At 35.0% G+C, this 23,238-nt stretch overlaps 1 protein-coding gene across 3 annotated transcripts in view; it reads right to left on the reverse strand.

Annotated features, from left to right (window-relative positions):
• LOC110443492 overlaps positions 1–14,785 on the reverse strand; it is a 76,286-nt gene extending 61,501 nt beyond the window's left edge. For 2 of the 3 annotated variants that reach the window (XM_021487726.1, XM_021487725.1), the window contains exon 1: positions 14,435–14,782. In XM_021487726.1, the coding sequence (XP_021343401.1) occupies positions 14,435–14,503 (69 nt within the window). In that variant the 5' untranslated portion in view covers positions 14,504–14,782. Of the gene's footprint in view, positions 1–14,434 lie in introns of all 3 variants that reach the window. The other variant, XM_021487727.1, reaches the window with a different exon arrangement.
• Positions 14,786–23,238: the final 8,453 nt, after the last annotated feature.

A 23,238-nucleotide genomic window follows, 5' to 3' on the forward strand; every position in this document is an offset into this window, starting at 1 on the left:
CTAACATACAGTATATATGTCCACTCCCTCTAATTTCGAAATTCTGCATATGAAACAACACTACCCCCTCCCCATCTTTCCCCTAACCCCGCCCCCACCACCATTCAAGTCCAGAATAAACATTGCATTACACATGCAACTGCAATTCAAATGCTGCCAAATGGTCTGCATCTTGAAGCCAAATTACTGGTTGGAATACAATTACATGTACCAATTCAATATGTAGTGATAAATATCTATTAGGCAGGTTGGTCGAGAAATTAACATCTAGTAATACATGTATGAGGTACTTCCTTATCCATCACTGTTAATTTGTGGTCAATCTATTTCACAATTCTTATTCCAAATCAGAGCCAGGAAACATATTTTCTGCTCTATCTTAATTAGCCATTCAAGGAGAAAAGTATTTTCATACATCAGTATACACATGGGTGCATCATTTATCTCGCTTATTTGAAATTATCCAAATATTTTCACACGAAGTTCCTTGATCATGAATGACCAAGTTCATTAGTTTTCTTCCGAATCCACCAAACAAAATAAACTGCATTACAAAGAGAAAATTTGACAGGAGAATTGATTGGCAGCAGGGCAGTACAGGAACTAACAAACATGCCTGTAACATAGTTTTATAGTGTGTCTGGCTTTACATCCCTAAAAAGCCAGTCAAGCAGAAAATTGGAATTTCTTAGATTGTATAGCCATCATTTCTTGTGAAATAATTTCCTTGGTGCCTAGCTAGCTATAGGTGCTGCCCATATACAGGGAAATCTGTATATATATAGAACGCTAGAGAAGTCTCTAAAGTGGTGTTTAACAGAGGCAGTCTTTTAATGGAGTATTAATACATAGCAAACTTCTTAGTGAGGATGAGAAAATTGTTGTGGTAGAGAGAACATTAATTGCCGAGTGGTCAGTCTGGTCAGTCGGAACAGATAACTGCAGGTATGAAAAGGAATAGGGTCACCTGCCTGACCATGTGTTTTTTGGGGGGGTACTTGGGCACAATAAGACACATTTGAACCCTTCCAATTTAAAGGTTGGAATAGTTCATGATTAAATTTCAGAGGTGAATGAGTTATCACTTGTCTAATATCCATACAGAGTTTGCTTAAAATTGAATTTAGTCTTTGTATAGTGTACATGTCGCCAAGTTTCGTCAAAATTGAAGAACATTAACGCCAATTTTTTGTGTTGACCAATCAAAAGTCAGTATACTAATTAATTATATGCTTATTTCAACTGAAGTAAATTATCTTTAGTATTTGTACATTTTACATTATAACCCTTAATTTTACTTGATTTGTACATTTTACATTAACATTACAACTGGATAACCCTTATTTCTATTCAAACATAACATCATTTAATTAGGTGATCTAACAGGAAACAATGTTTGGATAGATAGATAGACAGGCACTCCTCAAACCATAACATATCCTGTCAAAAATTTGACAAGTGTATAAAAACAAACCTAAAAGATGCTGTCAAATTAAACTAAAGCCTAATGACATTATGCTTTATGTGTGAATGTTTTGGCATTTCAAACAGTATATTTGAGCTAGATGTTGACATTTGCATGGCTAAAGGTTGAGCTGTAATAGACTAGCCTAGTATGTTTGTTTGGTGTTCTAATATCAAGGTCCACGATATCAATAATAACAACAACAGGTGACCTTCTTTATCTGTCTATATATATATATAGGTCATGTATCACCCAGCATCACAAAGAAGGAAAAAAATCATGTAACCTGGAATTTTTTTTTGCTAAAACTGTATTAAATAAATTGGAAAATAAAAGTAAGTCATGTCCATGATCAAAATTTTTAAGTAGGTCAAACTATCACAGATTTCAAAGTAGGTGTCAAATATATCATAACTTTAAAAAATATAAATTGGTCAAATATACACAGAGGCTAGGTCAAATATCTGATAAATGTAAACTCTTCTAAATAAGTGCAGAAAAGCACCTACAAATGTATATGTGTAATATAAGCAGACTGTCTTAAGTAAGTAATTTTAAGGTGCACACATGATATGCAACATACAAAAATTCCCTCACGGCAAATTGTTAAGATTTTGTAAGATCTCATTACAAACACCTGGATAAGGTATATACTAGTAGGTGTGGGCCCCAGTCTTGTGAAAGAAGAAACAACTGCACAATAGCACTCATTATAAGGGAGCTTACACCAGCTGAGAAAAGATCACACTGTGGTTTGTATGCACTAGGCGTCATATTTCAACCAAATTCACTCCTCAAATCCCTTTTAAAGGTGAGTATGGTAAACTTCAAAAGGGGACTTATATAAATGTATATATAAACCCATATTGAAATATTACAATCACATCAAAAAGGTTTTTGTAAGCATGCCAGCTGGTTAATTCATGTGTATGTAACAGCCCAAAATTAAATCCACAGGGTAAATAGTGGATATTGTGTTCAAGAAATTTGAAGGCATTTAAAATTTAATTCTTCCTTTGAAACCATATTTTCTTAATGGGTTCACCCTTGTCCCAGATCAGACTATTCCATTAGTTCTGGGAGGGATGAAAGCCGAATTAATGTTGAATTTAAGTATAACAAGGTCACCTACCTTTAATTTGAAAACACATAGTTTGGTTGCTCTAAAATCGACAGGTGCAGTAATGGAGGATAGAAATCAAGGTAGCTATGAAGAAACTCTATGATATATAGTCAATACAAAAGGCCCGAGGGTCTCAAATCATTCACCGGCTGGTTATTCTTGAGTTTGATGCTGGACATGAAGTCTATTCAGAAGGTTGGGAGAGCACTGAGGAGTGTTTGTCACAATACTTTGCATATATTTTTATCTTCATTGACTAAGAATGTGACTACCATACAATTCTGTGTAAAACTTAGTTGAAACCAATCCAGTACATTGAGAAGAGATTGATGCTGTTTAAAATAAATCAGCACATCGATCTGACCCCTTTTGACCAAGCCCCTTATATTATATTTAACGCTCAGGAGGGTATACCTAGTTTCTAATACCCTGGTATATGAATTATGACACAACCCATACCGAAATAAGTTACAAATAGGTATAACTTTTTTGTACCTTTTCAGTAACTTTTTTGTACTCCTGATAAAAGGTACAAAAAAGTTATAACTTTTCGATACCTTAATTTAAACTTAAACTTTACTAGTGTACCTTTTTGTAACTTCTCTGGACTTTAAAAAATTCTGGTATAACTTTTAGTACCTTTTCTGGACTTAGAAAATAATTGCACTGCTGNAACTTTTTTCGGTATGGGAAATAACCCCTATACATCTCAATTCCACCTCCTCTTCCTAAACAGATTTCATCAATTATAACTTCTGTTTTAAACGATTTCTGTTTTAAACGATTTCTCCAACTTCTGTGTGCTATCTAATTTTGACAAGATCCTGTATTGTGCATGCATTGCAGGAGAAGTGTGAATACATTTCCATTGTGACAGGATCACAAACGTAGATATAGAAGAGATGTTACACATTTCTCGTTCACTGTTTTCACAAGTTGTATAAATTTGTACATGTATGCCAACGCAAAAATTTACATCTCATAATCAACTAAAAGGCCATTGATATCTGAAAAAAATCTACATCTGTTGACTTGCTGACCAGTTTGATTTCACATTCTTCCATTTATACTGTTTCCTGTTTTACTACTTTTATTAACATGCATCATGAATAAAACAGAAGTTCAACCAAAATGCCTGCGCCGCTTCCTCAAATCGGATTACCGAGCTACAGCATAGGTAATGTGTGTACTGTACCACATGCATCCTTTATTACTATCAGGGAGGGTATATGTATATTTTAGCAGCCAATTTGCTCCTGATAAGTGAGTAGTTTATTTATACTGCCTGCATATCATGATGCTACAGGTATCAGTACAGGTCAGGCAGCTTGGCCTATCCAAAGGAAGGCATCCACCAGACATGTACTGCAGTTTAGAACCAGATCAGGTAGTTCAGCCTATCTAAAAGTAAGCAGTAAAGTCAAGAGCAGCCAATTGCAATTCAAAATATATTACAGGTCAGACAGCTCTGATTATCTAAAGGACTGCAGCTGTCACACTGATCATGACAGACTGCTGTTTATTTGGAGAGTCCATTTAGTGTTCAGTAGCATTCGCCTTTAACTCATTCACCCCTACAGACACATTTGAACTCTTCCAAATTAAAGGTTGGAATAGTTCATTATGAAATTTCAAGGGTGAATGAGTTAAAACATGTCACACAGATTATTTAGTTTTGGTTTTATTTTGTTTAACATCCTATAAACAGCTAAGGTCATTTAAAGACGTGCCCCCATGTGTGTTGTGTAAGCGTGCATGTGTGTATGTGTGCTGGAGACAGGGTATGTTGGTGTCACACAGATTAAAGCTGTACAACATGCATCATATAACAAAGAATGCATACTGGGTTTTTCTCATGTTTAGTCCTCATGATGAGTATTATGTAAAACCAGAGTTTCTAATTATACCGGGCAGACAGTCTGAGTCTATCTAAAGGATGGCAACCACAATTACCTCAGCTTAAATATATATAGGCCTATCTTAAAGAGGGCATCAACACAAGCTCCCTGCAAATTGGCCATGAACAACACCACCCATGTGCGAATTTGATTTCCACTCGGCATGTACGGCCGTCTGGGCTAAAAATAGCCTGTACTTGGATATAAACTCCCCAGTATCTTACACCCAGATAAAATATTTTAAATAGGAAGTAGACTATGTTGTGGTATTTTTATGTCATTCTTACACATACATACAAAAAGAAATGTGGGAAATTATCCTTCAATTATTTCACCCTCGATCATCCCCTACCCACCTCACTCACACACATAATGGAAATAGCGCGAGTTTCTATTTTCAATGTTTGAATTATTTTTTCAATTCATTTAGAACTGAACCAGTGATCGTGTTGAAACTGTTCTCTTTTGAATCAAAGCAAAAAGAATTGCCTCAATATTGGAAAAAAATATCATGTTCTTATACGTACATCATATGGTAAATCAATACAAATTACTATTTTTCTGCACACATGGTTAAATCTATACCCAAGAAATGGAACAAACACACAAAGTCAGCAGTGAATCAGAAAATACAGGTCACAGTGACCTACATTTGATCAATATTGGGTTAAATATTTCTGCAAATGTATATAACCTGTAAAGTTTGATAGGTTTTGGACTTTTAAGATTTAACAGAGTAGGTAAAGGTGCTAAATAAAATAGTAAATACAGTCTAGCCAATAGATCATGTATACAGATGAATGTATGGAAATGTCAAAAACTCACTAATGCCCCCTCCATTACTGTATATATTGCAGGACAAGATTTGTTCGTTGGTGTTTTACGTCCTTTTAACAGCTATGCATGGTCATTTAAGTATGTGCCAGGTTCCAGGAGAAAAACCATGAAAAGACTACCGTATTCACAGTTACAAGTACCCCTCCCCTTACAGCCTCCCTCACTAGTTCTAACACTTCAAACAACTATCCAATACTGAATCGAAACAAGGAAATCATCTCAACCTTAAAGTTTACCTGATCATGATGATGTGATTTGACAACCTGTACCAGTATACTTAACTGATAACTAATGTTAGACATCTGTCCATTCTTGAATCTCCATTACATGTGATAGTCAGATTACAAACATAGATCTTATCACCAAGGGGGGCATATACACAGCTAGATCAACGGTCTCCCTGTGCCAGTAGGCTGTTGTTCTCCTGCAATATTGATCAAAAGAGCAGGGGGCCTCCTTTGTTGTGCCAGATACCAGATACAGCTAGCTCTGTTCTACCAAGCCAGGAATCTAACTGATGTTTTTGATGCAAAAAATATTTAACATTTTAACTGGCATTTTGACTTTGAACAGTTCTTGTGCTGGAAACGCTACGATGACTTCTTACTTTGAGCAGTTTATGATGATCAAGAGTTATAAGCCTGAACCATCACCTACACGTAAATCTGTTAACAGTTTATCTGCTGGTCGTGTTATCTTCTACCAACTACTACAGGTTACTTACGTGTTCCGTAAATAAACCTGCTCACCACCTGATCCACAGCAATTAAATTTACAGGATCAATTTTGACTTCGAAACACAGTCACACAGATAGGTGTGATAAAGCTGATTGTAAAAATAAACAAGAATGCAAATCAACATAAACTGTTCCAACACTTTCAATTAAGAGACAAATGTAAAAATTATGATTATTTACGGTAAATTATGTTACCCAGGACAGGTGGAGTTTGGATTGATTATTAACATGTTCAGTACATACATGTTTCTACTAACGTAATATTTAACTTTTAATTTAAAAACAAGCCAACAGTTTTTATTTTCAGAGACCGTGGTGTGACGCCAAGTGGTTAAGGTGTCTGACATTCTGCTACCACTAGCCCTCCACCACTGGGTCGCGGGTTCGAGACCTACGTGGGGCAGTCACCAGGTACTGGCCGTAGGTCAGTGTTTTTTCTCCAGGACTCATGCTTTCCTCCACCACCAAAACCTGGCACGTCCTTAAATGACCATAGCTGTTAATAGGACGTAAAACACAAACAAACAAACAAATATATTTTATGGTATAAGCTGTCAACTTCACATCTGCCATATATATAAACTCTCAGACTATATTTGGCCATTTCTGCATTTGAGATCATGATAATAGCCCTTCCATCCCTATGTCACTTTAGTAGACTCTATCGTGCATTGATCTGGATGAGTCCATTATGGTCTACAGTGGTGAAAGGTCTAATAAACGATCCTTCAGTCGTGTACAAATGATTATGGCTTGTTATTTCCTGCCTAAACGTCAGATCCCTAAAATACATGACACTGGCCCTTTATGCACTTAACTCATTGTCCCCTGAAGACGCATTTGAACTCTTCCAATTCAAAGATTGGAGTAGTTCATTATAAAATTTCAGGGGTGAATGAGTTAATGCAATTTCTATAATTTACCTTTCACTTTTTTTACTCTGGATACCGTATTTATCCTCCAATAAGACCTGGGGGCCAATACATACATGTAATCTGAAACTTTTAACTCATTCACCCCTGAAATTTCATAACGAACTACTCCAACCTTTGTATTGGAAGAGCTCAAATGTGTCTTCAGGGGTGAATTAGTTAAGTAGGGGGTGGACTTATATTTATGTGACAGGAAAATGAAACAGCATTTGTAGGCAATTCTACTGAAATTCAATAGTTAGGAGTGGGCTTATTAACAGGCATGGGGTTAGTGCAGGATTAATAAGTACATAGATTATTCTTGGATACAAAAAAAACATGGATTCTATGCAGAAGTCCGCTAACTAATAATATTTTTATTTTGCAGCAGACTTGATTTCAAATTTATTGCTATCACCTTCTCAAAGAGCGTAGTTATTTCAAGAATTCAAATTTAAACTGGAAAACTGGAAACTCAATAAGATTATATTACTTGACTTAAAGCATGAAACATGTACACCAACAAATCACACATGTATTGGACAGATATTATACTAGCTATGTGAAGAAACATCTCAAAACTACTGGTGTATATTAGCTATGGGGGTGTATATACACTGTACGTATACACTGCAAGCATACCAGTGACTGGCAGTTACGCTAATCAACAGCCAGATCAATAATTCAACACAACTCAATGAAGAAATAGAATTAATTTTTAGGTGGATAGCTCTTTCTTGGGAAACGGGAAAGTAGCAGGATCCTATTTCAGTGTTAATACAGGCGCATCAATGACTTGAGATTAGATACGTTTCAGACAATAATGCGATGTTAGCACGCAGAAAATTCTGTTGGAATAAATTCTGAATACTCATATCACCACAACAAGGAAGAGTTAATTTTGTTTCTAGTTGACGACTGACGACAACATAATACTGACGTGAACATTGACGATTCTAGAATCTTCATTGACCTTGAAGAAGATTTGATTTAGGTATCAATCAATCTTAAATATAGCTACAAATAATCAATACATTGAATAACCTTTAATTGAGGTATGACTCAGGTCTCTGTCCTTACAAAGCATCATGATTTCACGAGGAAGGGATTTCACAGGGAAGGGATTACACAGGGCAAATCATGTCTCGCTGAAATATGAAATGATCTTATCGCGGTGAATGTGTTCTGCTCGTCTAAAGAAGATTAAATAGGATCAAATGTGAAGAGTTCACAGGATTAGAATGGTTATGTACATTTGTAGTGTTGAGGGGGTTGTTTTGAGTTAGAACAGAGGCACACATGTGTATTCCTAAAGGAAAAACAGCTGTTGAATGCCTGTAAATTTAAACAGATTTATAATCATGATTGCTAGAACATTGTTTCAAAGCTACCTGTCAATTTTTTCATTGCATCTTCATCATTTCTCATAAAAGTTCTGCAATATGGTTTTCTTTTCAGAAATGATTGATCAAAGCTGCAGTCATGCCAACGCTTACACTTTTTGGCAGTGGTATATAAATTATATGGATCCTACTTTGGGATTTTACCGTCTATACTACTTCTTTGACCCATATCACATGGACCCTGAGTGTATTAATTCCTGGTCAATTTACTAAACAGTGATACAAATAATCTAACAAAATAATATATTTATGTGGAATAGTGAATACATATTGTATACATGCTTCTTTCCTGAAACAATTAACAACCCCAACATATTCCATCAACAGAAATGACAACTCCCTAAGGCCTGCCAAAAAATAGGTGTTTCCTGTAACATGTTTGAAAAGTTTAGGGCAAGTAACAAATTTTATTTTAACAAATGTTTTATGGTTTGAGCAGTGCTTGCTTGAAAATTGCCTTAAAAGTTTAGGGCAGGCACAAAAAATTAAGGGTACGTAGGGTTACTGGAAACACCAAATATTTCTTGTTTGGCCTAAGGAAGATTTATTTACATATTTCAAAACCTATTTTGACTTCGGGAACTTTAAGCGCAGGAGCATGGCTACCAGAAATTCCCAGCGCCAAGGATGTTGAATTGATTTTCAATATTTTACTTCACGTTTATGGAGAGACAGTCAGAGGGGAGTATTATAATTTTCAAGACTGTGTTGGCCATTTAAGAATCTGACATATCTCCGTGCATATTGGAAGTAACAACATTGATAAATTCTTAACTCATTCACCCCTGAAGACACATTTGAACTCTTCCAATTCAAAGGTTGGAAAAGTTCATTATGAAAGTTAAGGCGTGAACGAGTTAATTCATAAACAGTAGCAAATGTACGTTGTCACAACCTGAATTATTGCAAATGTAAGCAGTCTTTTTTCTCTCTCTCAAAATTAAACCAGCTATATCCTACCATCTACATAGCTAGATCCAACAAATCAACTTTTAACACTTGTCTTTACAAACACTAACCAGCTGTGAAGATACCAATGCAACATTAACCCATACCTGCAGCTAGTACTGGGAGTGGTGTACATGTATGGCCTTGTGGGTATAGTCTAGAAATGTCAAAACCTACTCAGGTGTTGGTGTCACTGACCCTGTGTATTGCACTTGGTATTAATCCACTGTGTGCCAGTCACCTTGTATGTCACAGCATGAAGGAGTCCTCGCCTCATATCACACACCAGGTGTATTCCAGATTCCTCGCCTCATCACACACCAGGTTATATTTCAATCTGGCATCCTGACATTTTGTTAAATTATTATTTTACCCAGTTTCATTTAAAGTCCACTAATTAAAATTATTTTCATTGTACAAATATTTGTCTGATTTTTGACCTTTTTTTCCAATAAAGGAGCTTTAATATTTTTTAGTTTGAATTGAAAAAGTTTTATATTTATATTTATAATTCTAACCCCCTATATTTTTAAGTGTTAAACAGATCCATTCCCAATCAAATACATACATTGTACAACCAACTTTTTCTCAATTTGTCTAGCTTATCAATTCCAATTTTTTAATTGTTTGTCTTATTTGATAATTTTAATATACAAGTCCAGTAGATTGACTTAAGTGATTAAACAAATATTGTATTCGATTTTCGACAGTACATATTCAATTACAGTAACCAGGCCACAGATATGAAAACTTGTACAGGACATATCTGAAAATAACATGTAGCATGGATGGGAAAACATCACATTAATGAACATGACACTGGACACATGACTTCCTTACAATTAATGACCAACTGAAACCACCCTGTTACCACGACCAAAATCAACAGATGAGTAAAAAATAGCTAAACCAAGATAAGATTGTCCTACTGAGAGCAAAGCAAACTAACAATATGGCCAAGTTACTGTCAGGAAAGTTGACAAGGCCTAAAGCCAACATATATCTCAACACCACTTGTGAAAGAGTAACAGAAACACACCAAAAGATTTCTCAGCATTCCATACAAAATTCAAACTAACAATGCTTGTTTTAGAGAAGTTATTCCTGTGCATTTCACACCAAATTCAAGCTAACGAGGCTTGCGTTAGAGCAGCTATCACTGTAGTTATTATATATATACATGTCACACCAAATTCATACTAACAATGCTGACTTTAGAGCAGCCATCCCTGTGTAGTCTCTATATACATTTCACATTAAATTCAAACTAACAATGCTTGGTTTAGAACAGATCTATCCCTGTATAGCATCTTCATGTATTCAACACCAAATTCAAACTAACAATGCTGGCTTTAAGCCAAATTCTAGTTACCACCTAAATTCAATAAGACCTCACCTTCCTGACAGTCAACAACTGTACATCAGAGAATCTAGCATGTAAGGGACTTGGCACAACAACAAACAGGTATGTCTACCTGTGTCACATTGTGCTTTATATATAGCCACAGGGCACTACGTATATATACCTAAATCACATTACAGGACCATATATACAAGACCTTAATATGGATACACCCATCATGGGCTGCAGCAGTAATTAATTATTTATCCATAATTAATTAACATACCTTGTAAATTAATCAAGCACACTCTGGAAAAGGTTATTAAGTATTTTAAAGACGTATAATTATTAATGCAATTGGATAAAATATCACCTTCTATCACAATTCTCACAATTAAGATTAATCTTGGTTTAGGATACCATTTTCCAACTGTTGTTTCAGATTGTTTTGGGAATTCATTGTAACATTTGACTCAAGCAGTACAGACTTAACTTTGGACTGGTTTCAGATTGGTTAACAAGTCTCCACAAAATGCAAACTTAGCTTCAGATACGAAGGCAAGATCGTAGCCTCCCTTCATAAGTGTTGGGCCTAAACGCCTCAAATGTTTAATCCTAAAGTTTATCAAAGCACATTGTATATGTATACTTTGAAAATGCAGTTTGGGCTTTTAGAATTTTTCAAAACCAACACAGCCTCTGGACTAGTATTGTACCATATAAATATGAAATTATACATCTCTGATTAAGGTTGTAATTGGTGAAATTAAGGTTTTAAATTCACCAAATGGTAAATAACTCTTTCACCCCTATGTAACTTTAATAGACTATACCATGCATTGACCTGGACGTGTCCAAAATAGTCTACAGTGGTGAAAGGGATATATACCCTGCTGTACTTCGTTTGGTGAAGAGGAAACAACAATTTAAAGTTAGCTCAATAGGGACTTTCAGATTCTCCAGTGTTCCGGAACGGTATTTTTATATATCAAACTCAACCTTATTTACTTGTAGCTATATAGACACTTCACATATCATGGACTCACAGTTACCATACTTCTGAGGCAGTAGATTGGGTATGATATTAATATCAATACAGTCCTAGGCTAGTAAAACGCAGTAACTCTTCATATAACACAACATATATATATATATATGTGTTCAATGACTTATCATTTCAAAACAGGAACTTTGAAGAAAATTTGTCACTGTACACTAATTTGATGGGAGCGGCACACTTATAGTTACATACAAAGACCAACTGATTAATTTCATCAATTTAAGTTGTCAGATAAATATAAGCAACACCACCGCAAGATGATAAGCCAGTCCTCTATGGTGCCTTATTTACAATATGCCATAACTAAGTTCATATTTTTATCAATAAACAAAACAGGAAAACCAAATAAAATAAGTGTTGTGTTTTGCTTACATTTACATACGTAAGTAAAACTTGCAAAACAAATAACTCAATGAATAGTGACACTTTTATACTACTCATTAGAAAATGGGAAGCATATTTTTAGCCTAACTGTCAATTTATGACTTTAACCGGAAGTGACACTTTCAATAAACAAATTAACAAAAAAAAAGAGGAGACAGCTGCATGTTTGCTCACAATTCAGGTTTTTTATGGAAAAACAAATCATCTCTTTCACCCCTGTAATTCATAATGAACTATTCCAACCCTTGAATTGGAAGGGTTTAAATGTGTCTTCAGGGGTGAATGAGTAAATGCAGGGATTTTTTTTACAAAAGATAGTTCATATGACCTAGCTAGTATTAAACAAAAGAACAAGCATAAATTGACATACTTTTTAATGTTCTTCTTAGCAGAATGGAGATAGTGATTGAATTTGATTAAATAAGAAATAATTTGGGAATATTGTTCTGCAGATTCAAAATGTCAATAATCAGACTGAAAATATGATTGTCTCTCTCAAGATGGCGAGACCTTGTCATGTGAAGCAGATTGCTGTCTCTCTCAAGATGGCGAGACCTTGTCATGTGAAGCAGATTGCATTTGTTACTCGTATTTACTAAATGATTAATAACCATCTATAACTCCTTAAACTTGTATATATATATGTATTCAATTCAGTAGGCATGTGTGATAAAATGTTCATGTGTATCATATTGTGTTGATGCTGACGAAATACACAAATGTACAATTCAGGAAAAAAATTAAATGTACATTTAACCACAAAATGAAACATTAACAAATTTGCTCTAATAAATTCATACAGATCTGAAGCGAATTGAAAAAAATATGTATATTTATATATACAGAGCACACTGAATGCCCCTATTTTATGAATGATAAAATATCTATCGATAACTTCACACACTTATATACATATATCCATTCAATAAGTCTGTATAGTACAATATTCATGTATATATATATGGTTATTTCCTGTTAAATATGACTTAACAGTCATTGTACCATTCAGTACCAAGTCCCCATTTCCTTATTATATTGATGAACCGTCAGTGTTTTTGTTACCTAAAATTTTACTTTATAACAGCCTGGTCCTTCATGAATTGGGAAAATAAAGCATTGTTTATATTGAAATTGGGAATGTATTCTTCAGTTTTTGGTTATTTTGAGAAAAGAAGGTACTTTGTAGGGAGGGTTTGGTTTGGTATTGTTTAACATCCTATCAACACCTATGGGTAACAGCATGTTTTCGGCAGTAAAACTGAACAAAAAACCAAAAACGTTTATAAATACAGTTTAACTGAATAAGATATAAGATTTTACAATTGATATAGGCCTAAACATTTTTTGAAGTGTTCAAATCTGGCAATAAAAGATTCACAATGTTCATTTAATAATAGCCTATTAAATATTTGGTATCTGGAAACACAAGTAGATTAGGGACAAACATTGAACACGCATGTTGTTTGCTGTTACAGTTAAATGGCACAAATTTAAGAATTTAAGAAAAAACAACAACCATTCAAACAACATTATTTCATTTACAAATGAATATTATTGACATAAATATGACAATTAATATGAGATGGATTAATATATAATTTCTTGTCAGTCTGCTGAATAACCAAACTACTTGGTGGTGATTTGAAGAGGACGTAAAACCACTCGCACAAACAATGTTTTCAAGAGAAGTAAAAAAGGTCTTTTTCATTTTATCTACCTGTACAATTCAATGTACCCTAAATATAATTGGGTGAGCAATTTATTTTAAAACGACACTACTCCTTCGTGACAAATACTATCCAGTCCTTCCCATGGAAATATCTTGTGATGAATCACCGAACACATGCATATCATCATGGGTCCTCTTTGACCCCGTCGATTCACGTACACATGTGTATTGAATATTCCGACATGGATATACTCTCGCCAATATAAAACTCTCAATAAACATTATTCCTCACCGATTTGATTTATCGTGGCCCTGAAAGAAAGTCGTAAAACCAGGTCTCCGCCTCACCTGGTTGTATAAATAGTCCTCCAGACCTAGATACCCACCGGGCGAGGGGGAATACACACACGATCTGTTTACATCCAGAGCTAGAGCTAGATGTTCTGATCATTTTCGTAAACAAACAACAATATATATATATATATATTCAGGACAGGTAAAATTGGATTCATTCATTCCACTTAATATATCAGTGACTGTTTGTTCTTATAGTGAACAGTCGTTTGGTACCAGTCATTCATGGGTAAGCTACAACATTGTGTTTGTGTATTCCAGTGCCCCCGATCAAGACATTGTAGGACCAGTATGTGCACTTACCTTGAAATTGGCGGTGCAGCTGCCCAACATGAGCACTGCCACCGTCAGAAAGAGTAACTTCCAAACCATTACACTCCTTTACACTCTCTGTCTGATAACAATACTCCAAGCCAAACGAAATGAGTTAAAATAGAGGTCCAAATAAACTGGCAAAGGATAACAGCACTACTAAATCCCCACACGGCTTTTTTCCTGGCTTCCGGAACTACATTACTTCAGTCATGAAATATTCATCCGCCTTTGTAAGTAACGAAGTTATTCTTTTGGATATGATATATAACTATTTTACGATCACTGTCTCGTTTATAATAACACAGCTATGTCGTTCCGTAGCACAATTCGGTGTGACGTGCTACCCTAAATGTTTGTTTTTAAATACGGACGGACTATTTTCATGCGCATTGTTTGTTTTGGATTTTTTCTTTGCAATGTTTACGTCACTTCCGTATTGAATACCCGAAGAATGTCATTCACGAAAAAGGACCCTGAAGGCTTCACCGATGTTCTCTAATATCAGGATGGTTATGAAACCCATATAACGTGTTATTCAATAATTTAATTAAGTTTCCTTCTTCCTTGTAAGGATAAGCACTAACGATCGCAAATAAATTCAGAAATAGTCGAGTTTTATTATATCGAGCAGGTGCCCGTCCCCAATTAAGCCTCTTGTGTACCCGTTATGCCCACGTGGGTTTTGACAACAAAACTTGAAAGCACAAACGAAAAATATAATAAAATGACGCATATTTATCTCGTTTTCCATGGCCAATCAAAAAAGTGTCAGAAATCGTTGGGGTTTCCTCGCACCACGGACTTTATCGTACACAATGTTGTATAATTTATTAGTATTTTTGGGAATATCCAGAACGAAAGAAAGAGACACGGAAAACCTGTAATCTTCCATTTAATTTAATAGGATTTAATAAGATATGTATGTTAATAGCTTATTAGAACATGATAGTTGATACTATTTTATTTATTGACAAGAACGTAGAAAACACGTTTGGTTTCATAAGAGACGTACAGTATGTTATACAATAATATATACGTCTCTAGCTGGTTTAGTTCTGAGACGTAAAACATTGCAAATTCGTAATTATCCAGGTCATTGTCAGTAACTCAATATATAGTCTCTTTCTGTATATAGTTACATCGTCTATTCAGCGATGGCACGGAAACATATTCTATCTATTTCCGTGACGCTTGTACGAACATATGGGTCACTGAAAACGTACCATTTATAATTTGAACTTTCTAGAAATGTATATATATATCCACGGAATTAGATTATCTAAGTCCGTGATATATCTAACATATTTCCCAAAATGAAAACAACAGAGCATGAGGATTTTTTCTCTCCAAAATTTGAATAAGAAATATTGCTATATTCGGAATAATCAAAAGGCTAAGTTCGTTTTGAAAACTAAAACAGAATTTGAAAAATTCTTTTGCGAGCTTTCGAACACGTGTACATTTAGGTAAAAAAACACGATGCATCATTTAAATGATAACATCAATATATTTTAAGAATACGTCAAATTTTACTGCGAAATACACAACACCTATACATAAACTGGGGAAATTTAACTGATAAATATGATAAAGAACCTATATTGAGATCGTCTAAAATGTCCTGGTTTCCCTTATTATCAACGTTGATGTCCCCATCACGTGACTGCCATAACACTCGTCCAATGACATCATATTTCCGTCGTTAAAACCTTCATTCTCACAAAGATCGACCATGCGAGGGTGTTTTTCATGAATGTAATCATTGGGATCAATGGATACCCTTCCCTTGTAAATGGTGTCAAAATTCTATTAGACAGTGTTCATTCAAGAGGCGGAAGAGCAGGGATTCCCCAGTTTTCGTGTAGTTCATTATACACATTCTCGAACATCCGGAATAGTATTCCCCGTACTTTATTTTAACTCAAGCGGATATGCTTACTTACGTAGTAGACAAATATAGGTATTCATTGAAAAGTAGATTGCTTACATAAGTACTTTAACTTATGACTGCTTTTCCTGTTATATTTTATACAATAAAGTTATGCTTAAGTGATCAACTATATAGTTAGTGTGCTTATCAATTTCAATGTTTATGAATTTATTGCCTGGGTGGTCTGGTGGCGCATTGGACAGCACACTCGCCTTTCACAAAGGCGGCCGGGTTTCGATTCCCCGATCGGACGTGAAATGGTATGGGGTCACTTATCTGTCCGATCACGTGGGCTTTCTGCGGGTACTCCAGTTTCCTCCCACATTAAGTTCCCCCACCATCACCCCGGTGTACACTAACATCCTGGCCAACAAGAGTAATTGATAATAGTTGCAATATTTTTTTTCATAATTGTTGTAAAAAACATACATATATATATATACATGTATCCTAGTAAAAGTTTGATCGGTGTCACTGCCTTGCGAAAGAACAAAAGGATCATGACAGCTATTATTCGAGAAGAATACACTTGGACTCCTGTTATTGTATAATGTGAGCTTTGATCCCCTATAATTCACGTTGGATGTGAAAGACAGCTCGGTGTTTCACCGCTTTGGTACAGTTATATGCCATTTTATACGAACAGGGATAATTATATATGGAAAGAAAATTTCAAAATAGATAGACAGATAAAAAGAAAAAAGACATAATAAAAAAGATAAGTAAAGAAAAACAAATCTTAATGACAAATCAATCATCTGTATCTTGGGGATTTTAACTACATAATTAGCGCTTCAATTAAGACTAAGGGAGTGGATTATGAACAAATACATGATTTATTAGAAATATATTGAAAATAATATTTACAATATAAAGTTGCTTTTTATATTCAAAATTTAAAAAAAAATATGATTACAAGGGTTATTTGTAATGTTTTGTTCGGTTTATCGAGATGTAGACCAAATATAGGTGCTAATAAAGACTCGAAAGACAAATAGATCAAACTCCGTAGTTGTCAATGATTAAAGGGTGCATCTAGTGATTTTTAACGGGAAAGTTAAAAACTCAGAATGAAACATTGGTAAAGCTTTAAAAATCTAAAACTTTAAAAAAAAAATCGGGGATATTATTACGCTGTTTCGACTTTTTTTCCACCCGTGTAAAATTGTTGTAAATTATTTCCAAGTACGCATTTTTATGATAACTCGCTAGTGCCGCAACCGAGTTTGCTCAAATCGATTTTCTTACGTTAATACATTCTGTGTCTATCATTTCACGTGATTGATAAAAATAAGTAAATGTACTCTTTAACGATAAATCTTTGAACGCCGAAACATTGTAACCAAACACATGTTGTTTGTTTTAAACTATGATTAACTTTAGGTCGACATGTGTTTTTATAATTTATGGTTTGTCAGTTTGGCAGCTGTTTATGTTATTAATATCACTGTCACTAACGTCAGGTGTAACATCGTATTTATTACACTATGGCAGTGTATTTTATTGTTATTTTTAATGTTCTACTAGAGAGTATTTATTCGTGACATATGTGCGATACAATGTATGTAACTATATTAATCCAGTTATCATTACCTGTAACGTACGTCATTGAAAGTTATACTATTGTTATGCTTGCACTGTATCGGAACCTTACGATGTTGGTGTATTGCAGTGTAAAATGCTGTCTCTTATTATATGTCATTTTGAAGTACTGCACGATTAATGAATATTATTGTATACATGTATCATTGTAAATTTGTAATATACTGTACTATTTGTATGTCTTCTCTCCGATGTGTGTTACACAAGGAATAAAACAATCTGAATCTGATTAGAATTAATTTTATTTTGTGATGAACTTTGGACCCCTTAGTTTCGCCGTTGTCGCTGAGAGGTGCCATATACGCTAGATAACGTCGTTAATAACTTGTGAAACTGAAACATTTTCTTCAACAAGATTCATCAGTTTGGAAATATGTGATATCAAAAATTAACTTTTTACAAAAACAATGTACGTATTAAACGTGTCACAACGCTTCAAGACCAATTGGTCCCTTTGTCATTAACAAAGGGACCAATAGGTCTTGAAACGTTGTTTTTGTAAAAAGTAAAACTTTGATATGAAACATTTTCGTTTCGTCACCCGTAAGTTCAATTCAATTTAGTTCAACTGTATTCTCTTTCCCAATACCATGTATAGAGAAACATATTTACAATATAATATATAGTAATTGTAGTGTTCGTAGTCGGTAGTACACAGTACTGTTTCATAATATATACACATTTGTATCAAGGAGGACAAATATTGTTATTAATTATTCTGATAAAAGTACAAAGTTTCTTCAGTGTTTTTATATTAGTAGTATTCATTAATTCACAAAACTTAATTATATTTGGTAAGAGACACAGGGACCTGATAATTTGTTACAGCTATACATGCAGTTGGACATGGACTAAGGTATTCAGAGTAAAAATGCCACCACAATGATGATCTTTTTTATTACCGAAAGTTGATCTTAACCCCTACAATATGTAAAATTACTATGAAAACATTGGTTTACGTCCAAATTTAGCCGTAAAACACTCAGATCCCTGTGGCAAGAGACTGGAAAACACCATAACTGTTTCAAATAAGATCTTTGAGTTCAGGTTCTGTTGGCAGGGTATTTCATTTCTTCACAGTATTTCCAGGGGATACTTCTTACAAGAAGTGAAAGTGAAGATTCACTTTTCAGTAATATTATTGAGAATGATAAAGTCTAAATAAAATCAACAATTAAAAGTATAAATTGTAGTTTAACATCCCTGCATGGTCAATATGTATACATGTAAACTTTGTTTTACAACAATGATTTTTTAAAATTATTTTGACTAGTTTTGTTAGCCCGGATGTAGGCAGGTCTTAATGTGGGAGCACTAGGAGAAACCCCACGTGGTCGGGTAGGTGATTCAATACTGATAATACATTTATTTACTTTAAAGCAATCATAAAAAGATCTTCATCTGATCTTTATCTGCCTTGTGTGACCCGGATGTAAGCGCGCAGTGCGGGGTCTTTAGATCTATTCTATGTGAGAGGAAGCTTGAATACATGGATGAAACCAACGTAGTCGGGCAGATTGGTTGGTTGGTTGGTTGGCCGAAGGGTTTTTACGTCTACACTCACTGACGAAGTCGGTGTTCGGTCGACGTTTCGGGCAGGGAGCCCAATATACCTTTTCAAGTCCGATCGGAGAATCGAACTCCGGCTGTCATGGCATACGGCCAGTGCACTGACCACAGTGCCACCTGCAACAGATCTCCGATGTCACACAGATCGTTTCCAGGTTGTTAAAGTCTCGTGTTTGTCACGAATCATGTCAAAACAATTTCTTATCTAACTGTCAGTGACATCGAAACCAGGTAAACAACATCATATAAAATAGGACTAAGACCACAATTTTACTGTGTGTTTCATTGTAACATTTAATTTCATAAAAAAACCTCTCAATATTTGATAGCCAACTTTCCATTTAATCTGGTCAAGAGCAACAACCCGGGATTAAAATATTAAAATTTCAACATGACATGTTCGCCTTTTTCTTTGAGATGAAATCTAATCGTCTGCATGTGTCACCAATGTCAAATATAAACTTCCGGGTCAGGGGTAGAGGTAAACACAGGACTCTTCACACAGCACCGTGCACCAAAAAAATACATGTACAATATAACAAAAAATTGACACAAAAAAAGTTAGATTGATATCTCTAGAGTATTTCAACACCAAACTTTTACACAAATACCAAGTTCTAAGAACAATAGTATATATTTTTTCTAAAATACCTATATTTTTAAGGAACTCCGTTCTTGCTACCTCAGTCCTATTATACCTTCAGAAGAAAGATAACTCTGAAGAGGTATGGCACGGAATTAAATATAAGGTAGGCTGATCATATTGAGCACATATTTCAGCTCAACTGTTAATAAAAACGTGTGTACGTACATTCGGTGACACCGTGTCTAAAATAGACTAGTACACTGATGATATTATGAAATAAGGAAACACACGGAAGAAAATACAACATTAATCCACAACACATTAATTCAACAACTGTTTTATTTTCATTGCGTTGACTCTACAAGAACATTTAGTTTGTTCGGGAATAAATGAAAGTAATATACTATTGATACAGTCTACATGTTTATCAAATTGAGACAGTTTCAACTTATGATTTTCCATGTATCGTTTGGTTTGGTTTAGTACTGTTATGAAAAAAGGTCGATAAGACTTCAGAATAATTCGGACTACACTGCCAAAATCTGTAACTAAGTGTTGGAAATTGCTTTTTCAGGCATGACTACAGCAACACTAACCTTGCGGGACTTTTATCAGAAATGATATAGATGAAATAAACAAAATTTAACCAAGAACAGTGTTTTGAGTGTAAATTGTCAGTGTGGCTAGGCCGGAGTTCAGTTTGTTATAATGTCGCTCTAACGGATTGAGCAAACGGAAGTTAAGGGGAGGTAACTGGATATATGGGAAACCCCCCACAGTGCAGTTGGACAGGGATCTATACTGTCGAAGCTACGGGTTGGTTTTGGTTTATATCGTTTAACGTCCTATTAACCGGATGCATGGTATGTTGGTGTACTTGCCTCCTTGTGATATCACGGGTCTGATGCCGACTTTATAGTGCTATATCACTGAAATCCCCTGCCGAAGGCACCCAACACATCATTCATCCGCCCGGTCACATTATACTGACAACGGGTGAACCAGTTGTTATAATTCCCCTAAATGCTGAACGTTAAGCAGGGAATAACAACTACCATTTTAAGGACTCTGTTATGTCCCGGCCTGGCAACGGATTACGGCTACCATTTTTAAGGACTTTGTTATGTCCCGGCCTGGCTACGGATTACGGCTATCAGACTATTAACATTTCATATCTTTGTTCGAGATGGAATACAATAACATGATAAAATATTTGGTCTTGGTTTCTTTTTCAATTTTTCGGTAACACCGCATGTCTGTATCACATTTTGAGAATAGGATTAAGGTTATATTTGATGACGAATGATTAATTTCAACAACCCAAAAGTTGACACGCGAAGCTTTGTTAAACTTCTATATCATAAACGGGTATATATAAGTTTGGGGTTTAAGGTACAAAAACGCCCTTTGAAAGAGGCTATAATCAACCTCAATTTCAATCTCTGATATGTTATATTCAATGTTCCGATTAACTCATTCACCCATGAAGACAAATTTAAACCCTTCCAATTCAAAGGTTGGAATAGTTCATTATGAATTACTCGTTTTGGATTTGTCATATTTGCTTGCCAGAGGCTCACAAACATGAAAAATCCAAAACTTGTATCATAAATCTAATGTGAAGGGAAACCCATAGCAGATCCTCTATAGCTCCGAAAACTGCAGTTGCATTCTATTTGTTCTGCACTGCTTATAAGGTAAAAAACGGTAAGACAATAAACCTCTGCCGCTCCCTAAAATAAATAAAAAATAAATAGATAAATAAATAAAACAAATAAACAAAATAAATAAATAAATAGATAATTAAATAAATAAAATAAATAAATAAAACAAATAAACAAAATAAATAATTAAAATGAGATTAATTCGGGCTCGTATAGTTCTTACAACACTATGTTTCTCTTTCACGACAAGGCCGTGTGATCGTGAAACGATAGAAAGTCTAAAATCGTCTTAACATTTGACCTGAACAATGATAAAAAACGACATGAAAAGTGACATCATACGAGACTGACTAAGCAAAATTAAATCTTAGATTGTTCCATAATCCCGCGGTGAGGCCCTCCAAGAATCACGAGTTGGTGTATCAGTACAAAGGTCCGTGTGATATTGTATTGTAAAAATATGTAAAGTGGTGGAGGACTTTGTTCACGAGTTGTTAAAGGGTGGTGCGGGCTGAGGAAGAACCGGAAGTTAGTAAGTGTGTATTACAACAATAGGACAAGGGCCACTTACATCGCTTACCGCACACTTGTCTACTACAAGTAGTGGTGTAGGCGTATATGAGAGCATGTACTATAGTAAACCATTTCGAGCAGAAAAAAAGTTGAATCTGAATATGTATCAAAATGACATCTCTAAGCAAGTATCAAATTACACAAAGATCCAACCTCAAATTGAACACAATGTAACACATCGTCATTACACAAGGACAACAAGCAACACTTCAACGGGAAATAAAAACAGAATCTGAACTCATATTCGATACAAAATATGCCACATCGTCAATACACATGGACAAAAGCAGAACTCAAAATTGACAAAATGTACCACATTACCAATTCACACAAACAATATTCGACCTGACGAGTCAATCAAAATGTACTTCGCCGTCAATGCACAAAAGCAAAAACCGAACTCATATTCGATACAAGATGTACCCTGTCGTCGATATCAAGGGCAAAAGTCAAACTTATAATCCGAACAAAATGCATCGCAGCGACAATATTAAGGGTAAAGATCCGAACTCTAGTCGATACAAAATGTACCATATCGTCGATATACGGGGCAAGGTCATTATCCGACCGCAAAGTCAGTAACGGAAACATGAAGAATGGAAAGGAGTGAAAGCCAGGTATGAGACAAAACATTGATCTAAATAACTTTGAAAATTTCTCTCATTTTCACGTCATTAGGATCATTGCAGTTTGCCGAGCGTCATCAGAATATTGAGGCACATGCTCCCTTCATCTGTCACGTGTTACCATGCAAGTCACGTGTTATAACGAAGTACTCACGAACATCGAAGTACAGACTGTTCTCCACACAAGTGATGAACTCCCTCCCTGCGGATCCGGTTGTTTCTTTCGTTCTCTTATTTTGGGG

The sequence above is a fragment of the Mizuhopecten yessoensis genome, unplaced genomic scaffold (genome assembly GCF_002113885.1).
Source record: "Mizuhopecten yessoensis strain PY_sf001 unplaced genomic scaffold, ASM211388v2 scaffold716349, whole genome shotgun sequence".
NCBI lineage: Eukaryota > Metazoa > Mollusca > Bivalvia > Pectinida > Pectinidae > Mizuhopecten > Mizuhopecten yessoensis.